The 6,000-nt window shown below is 49.1% G+C and overlaps 1 protein-coding gene across 1 annotated transcript in view; it reads right to left on the reverse strand.

The window, feature by feature from the left end:
• Positions 1–6,000, reverse strand: part of STXBP1 (syntaxin binding protein 1) — an 86,734-nt gene that overhangs the window by 13,569 nt on the left and 67,165 nt on the right. Inside the window, exons 13-16 of the mRNA XM_011931343.1 lie at positions 5,646–5,726; positions 2,922–3,060; positions 2,118–2,227; positions 650–751 (exon numbers count right to left, since the gene is read on the reverse strand). Coding sequence (XP_011786733.1) covers positions 650–751; positions 2,118–2,227; positions 2,922–3,060; positions 5,646–5,726 — 432 coding nt within the window. The remainder of the gene's footprint in view (positions 1–649; positions 752–2,117; positions 2,228–2,921; positions 3,061–5,645; positions 5,727–6,000) is intronic.

Consider the following 6,000-nt stretch of genomic DNA (forward strand, 5'->3'; position numbering starts at 1 on the left):
CAGGACCAACAAACGAAAAGGCGACCCGAGGCACCGAGTGGCACATGTGCACTAAGGAGTCCAGGGGAGGCCTCCATGTGCTAAGTGCTCAGACAGATGGGGCAGCAGATGGAAATGGTGAGATTCAAGAGGGGCTTTGATGGAAAGCAGGATCTGGGAAGGGAAGTGGAAGGGTGAGAACATGCCAGGCAAGGGGCTGCTTTGGCCAGAGGAGCAGAGTCTGATTTGCTGTGTGTGGAGGCTCAGGTAGGGAGCAACAGGAGGAGGGCAGGGCAGGGCAGGCAGGGCTGCACTGGGGAGGTGTGCTGAGCCACCTGTGTGGAGATACAATGTCACTCATCTGACCTTTGAGATGCACCTGGGCCCCACTGGATGCAGCACCCTAGAGGGGTCTCTGTTATAGGAGCTGAGTCCTCCAAGACATAACGACAAATAGATCTGGGGCTGTGCTTCACAGTCTGTCAGCTCTTCATAAACCCGCAGGGTAAGGGGCGCCATGAGGGCTGAAGGAGGCCTGGATGGGAATCCTCAAGTGGAGGCAGCACCCGTGAAGTCAGTGGCACCTCACAGCAAGTGAAGCTGGAAGCATCCAGGCCGACAGTCCGAAGGCCCTGGGCCTGGTTCTTCCTCCCCACGCCCCAGTACTGACCTCCATGATGTCCTTGATAATAGGAGTCCACCGTGAGAGCTGGTAGGTCTGCTCGCTGATGCGCTCCTTCCGCTCCGGCTTGCTCCGGCGACGCAGTGTGGACTGCATGCACACACACACCAGGTGAGAACCTGAGTCAGGGCCACTTGGGCCCTAGGTGACCTCTGCTACTCTCTAGAAATTCTCTGAAGGACCCCAGAGGCAGCAATGGCAAAGAGTAATGGGGGGGATGGTTTTCCTTGGAATAGCCCAAAATGTGCCCTTTTGGGAACCTGGAGCAAACTTGTTCTTTAAAGTCATAAAAAGGCCGGGTGTGGTGGCTCACACACGTAATCCCAGTACTTTGGGAGGCTGAGGTGGGCGGATCACCTGAGGTCAGGAGTTCAAGACCAGCCTGGCAAACACAGCGAAACCTTGTCTCTACTAAAAATACAAAAATTAGCCAGGCATGGTGGCGTGCACCTGTAATCCCAGCTACTCAGGAGGCCAAAGCAGGAGAATTGCTTGAACCTGGGAGGCAGAAGTTGCAGTGAGCCAAGATCTCACCACTGTACACTAGCCTGGGCGACAGAGTGAGACTCTCTCTCAAAAAAAAAAAAAAAGTCATAAAAAATGGCAAACATAGGTCAAGTATGTAAGTGCCACTAGAAAAAAAAAAACTCCAGGCAGTTGAAAAAGTAGTTTGCTGCCTGTTAGAGGAGGGCATACTACTTGGAGCATGCCGTACTGGATTTCGGCAGCACGGTTGTACTGAATGAATGCACATCTCCATTCTCATTTTCATCCCTCTTGTGAGCAAGGGTTTAAAAATGCCAAACTCCTGCTAGTTACAGGGCTATGGTCTGGTGGCACTGGAACAGTTTTGTTTATAAGATTCCAGAGGGAGAATATTTGCAACCCTAGCTTTGTTAGTGCTGTGCCTATAGAAGACAAGCACACAGTGTGGCTGCGACATACAAGGCTCATGGCAGAGTCCTCTGCAAGGGTCCTGGAGGCTTCACCCCACCTCTTCTAGAGCACATCACACAGTCCAGGCCTCCCAGATAACCTGCCCTGACTTGGCTCTGAACCAACCCAGTGCAGTAGACTCAAAGGTGGCCAAACTGCTAGCTCTAAGCATCATATTCTCATCTTCACAGGGGACGCTGAGGCTAAGCTGTCCCAAGGTGAGGCCAGATGGACCCTGAGACAAGACAGATAAAACGGCGGGGACCCCTATTATGGTTTGGTTCCAAGACAGCTCAGCTTTCACGACTGTGAATGACTCACTGCTGTTCAGGTCTAGTTCTTGGCTTTGTGCCTCTAGTTTATATATAGCTTTACACCTTTATCCTTCTGATTCCGTGTCTCTCTCTCTCTTGACGTACGAGTGTGTATCAGAGGATGCTGTACGTCAGTCAGAGAGCAGAAGCAGACAGATCTGCCAGCTCCCCCCCGCCTCCCCCCAGAACCTGAGCTGGCCTCTTACATCGGTGACGATGGGCACACCGAGGTGAGCCATGTTGGTGATGATCTCACTGTCCTCTGGGGGAATCTGGGCGTGCTGGATCAGTTTGTTCAGGTTTTCCTCTGTGATGCCTGAGGGCACAAGACACCCGATCACCACACACAGCCCCCATGCACCCAATGGGACAGGCTGGATGGTGGCCCTTCTCCTCTCAGGGTTAGTGGACATTGCTCCTCTAACTCATCAGCCTCACTGTCGGTGAGGACAACATGAGGATCCCGATTCCCCTCCAGCCACTCTGCCTGAGTGAGGACCATCAGCAGCTGCTCCTCACAGTCTGTGTTTCCATCTGCCCCCTGGCTTCTCAGTAACCCCTGCCCACCCGCACCCTGAGTCAAGTCAAATTGGATGAGAGTTTTATTATCTATCTTTTGGACATTCCTGGGCAACTGTGATTGAACTGGGTAAAAGTCAGTTCTTTAAAGGCAGAGATTACCAATGTGATACAAGTTAAAAATACCTGGTGGGCAGAACTCTGGTAAACTGGCCACGAGGCCAAGCAGCTTTCCCTCCCTCCCCAGCCCTGTCCTCTTCCATCTACTCCATACCATTTATTAACTCTACAATGACCGGGGGACATTCAGCCTCTAGCTGCAATGATCTGACTACACTGTATTTCACCAAACAAAAAGGGCCCCTGGGATCTTCTTTCCCTTCTCCAGTCCGTATCTTTTAAATGACTTCTCTACTTTGTTTCCTCTTTCTCAGCTGTCTCAGTTTCCCCAAGACAGGGCCTGTGCCTTTCTCTAGGTCCCACAGCCCTACCATTCTTCAAAAAGATGTAGAGAAGGATGATGCGGATTTTGTCGTAAGTGCTGACATTGGCGTCCAGCAGAATGGGGACGATGGCTCGCATAGGGTCCTTGATCTTCTCTCCCTCAGCATCTGTGCCCATGGCCAGGTCCTATGGACAACATATCTCATTGGCACCATCTCTCTGGTGACAGTGTGGAGGGATGGTCGCTCTTAGGAAATTCAGGATCCACAAATGTCTAGAACTGACAGCTTGGTTGGGGAAGGTCTTAAAACAGGTGCTTCTATTCTCATAATGTACTGTGTAGTTAGCAGGAGTGGGATCAGCACTGTCTCCCACGGCATCAGTGAGGGTAGATAAAAGCCCTGAGTGCCACTTACCCAACAGAAACCACAATGATTTCCCATCTTGTTTTAAAGTAGGCTGTTCACTGTAGGTGAGTGCCAGTGTACTTGTGCCAGCTTCTCAGATAAAGACTCAATCCTGGCTGGGGGTGGTGGCGCATGCCTGTAATCCCAGCACTTTGGAAGGCTGAGGTGGGAGGATCTTTTGAGCCCAGGAGTTTTGAGCCCAGCCTGGGCAACACAGTGGAGACCTCATCTCTACCAAAAATAAAAAAAAATTAGCCAGGCATGGTGGCGCATGCCTGTAGTCCCAGCTACTCAGGAGGCTGAGGCAGGAGGATGGCTTAAGCCCAGGAGTTCAAGGCTGCAGTGAGCTATGATTGCACCACTGTACTCTAGCCTGGGTGACAGAGCAAGACCCTGGCTCATAAAAAAAAAAAAAAAAGAAAGAAAGAAAGAAAGAAAGAAAGAAAAAAAAACGACTAAATCTTGGTAGGCTCTCTAGAGGTACAAGGCCCTGTGAGGGAGCAGGGCTTAAAGGGATGTGCTTTCCTCCCGTAAAAAGTGCTGGGATTTTAGGATGCCTCCGCATGGGCAGATTCTTTCCACTCTGCTTCCCCTCTCACTGAAGCACATGCTTTTTGAGTTTGAACTGCTCCAGGGTTTTAACCTGTTTTTAATCTTTCTACCATGTTTCATGTGTGAGAAAGGGGGAAAAAAAAGCCCCCAAACCAGCAAATCCAAACCCCAGGAGATGAAGGGGAAGATAAGAGCTGAAAAAACTAGAAGTGAAACAGTGAAGTGAACACAAGCTTCTGACCCCACTTCATGATGCAGGTGAGACTCAGATCCAGAGAAGGCAGCACGCTGGTCTCAGCCAACCAGGACTCAGCTGCAGCTTCCTTCGTGGCTCTCAGGAGGTTGCCTGAAGGCTCTCCTTTTTTCTCTCAAGACCCCAAGAGTCCATACAAATTCTGATCTCGAGTTCATAGTCTCTCTCCAGTCTGTGTCCCGGGAAGGCAGGACACCTCTCACAGGCCCCTTCACCTTTCAGTCCTACCACCAGCCTCAACAGACATTGACTAGCAGGACATGATTTTAATAATGCAACTACTTCAACCATACTTTTGATCACTTCTGAAAATCTGTAAACTTCCAAAATTAATCCCAAGCTGCATTTTTACTGATTTAGGTATGACCCATTTTCTAGATGGTCAGGTTCTTTTTGAGAGGACACCTTGTGTTTGCTATAATCCCCTGTAAAATTGATGGATTTTAGCAGGGCTGCTTCCCCTTATAAAATATTCAATGATACAGGACAGGGCTTAAGCTGAGCCTGTCACATCAAACCAGAGGACTGAAATCTTAGCTTCACACTGAGATCCTGAATTTTTTTCTTCTATGAAAAGAGGCCAAGCTGAGGCTTCGGAATCTTATTATTATTTTTGAGATGGAGTCTCGTTCTGTCACCCAGGCTGGAGTGCAGTGGCGCAATTTCTGCTCACTGCAACCGCCACCTCCCGGTTCAAGCAATTCTCCTGCCTCAGCCCCCCAAGTCGCTGGGATTACAGGCGCTCACTACCACGCCCAACTAATTTTTGTATTTTTAGTAGAGATGGGGTTTCACTGTGTTGCCCAAGCTGGTCTTGAACTCCTGACCTTGTGATCCGCCCATCTCGGCCTCCCAAAGTGCTGGGATTACAGGCGTGAGCCACCGCGCCCAGCTGGCTTCAGAATCTTTTAACTTTCTTCACTTAGAAGTTGAACCATGGTTTTATAATGTTGTAACACTTAAAGAATTAGGATGAATCTAAGCCAGGATTAGTGACTCCACAAGACAACCTTACAAAATGTCAGCGCTGATTTCCCTTTTGCAGATGAAAAAAATGAAACACAAAGAAACAGACACATCAAATAATCAGTGACAGAGACAGAACTCCAACCCCAAATTTTCAGTTTACAATCCTAACTGTGATCAGGGATGCTTCGAGCAAATTTCTGACTGCTACTGCTCTACCCTCTGTCAGGCTCAAGGTCTCCAAAGCTGGCCTGGCCATGGCAAGAGTAGAATACATTCAGAATATAAAATTCTGCCAGCCCTGTCAATGTAGGGCTCAGAACCCCACACATCTTTCTTCAGGCATTCCAGGGAAAATAGAGCCTTTCAAAATAGGCATGCAAAATCCAAACGGCACAGCATTCCAGACCAATCTAGTCCCTACCATGGACAGTGGAACCGCACTGGCTCCAGAGTTGAGACAGCACGATCTAGCAGGCCTTCCCGTCTCTATTTCCTATGATTCTGCAGGATGTTCAAGGTCAGATGTTAAAATTCTGCTGGGTAAATGGACCTGGCAAAAACTTGCCATGGCAGAAGGAGGAGAGTCCTACCTGCTCCACTCGGCAGAGTTTGTCTACGGTGCCTTGGTAATGCTTCATACAGTCCTCAGCAAGGTGCAGGTGGGTGGAGTACTAGGAAAAAGCACAACAGTTTGTGACCAGGGGACTAATCACGGATGCATGCAACATCTACTGAGCACCTATTACGTATAAAACACCACTGGGCACCAAGGAGTCTCTAGCCTCAGAAAGGAGGTAAAACGTGTACAAGCGGGTACACAATCACTACAAAGTAGAAAATGTTATATGTCAAAAGAGAGGGACAAACCACATTTTAAAAGAGTTAAGAAGAAGGAGAACTCCTTTATGAGGGTAGGGCACCATGGTTTTTTTTTTTTTTTTTTTT

The sequence above is a fragment of the Colobus angolensis genome, unplaced genomic scaffold, assembly GCF_000951035.1.
Source record: "Colobus angolensis palliatus isolate OR3802 unplaced genomic scaffold, Cang.pa_1.0 Scaffold9, whole genome shotgun sequence".
In the NCBI taxonomy this organism is placed as follows: Eukaryota; Metazoa; Chordata; class Mammalia; order Primates; family Cercopithecidae; genus Colobus; species Colobus angolensis.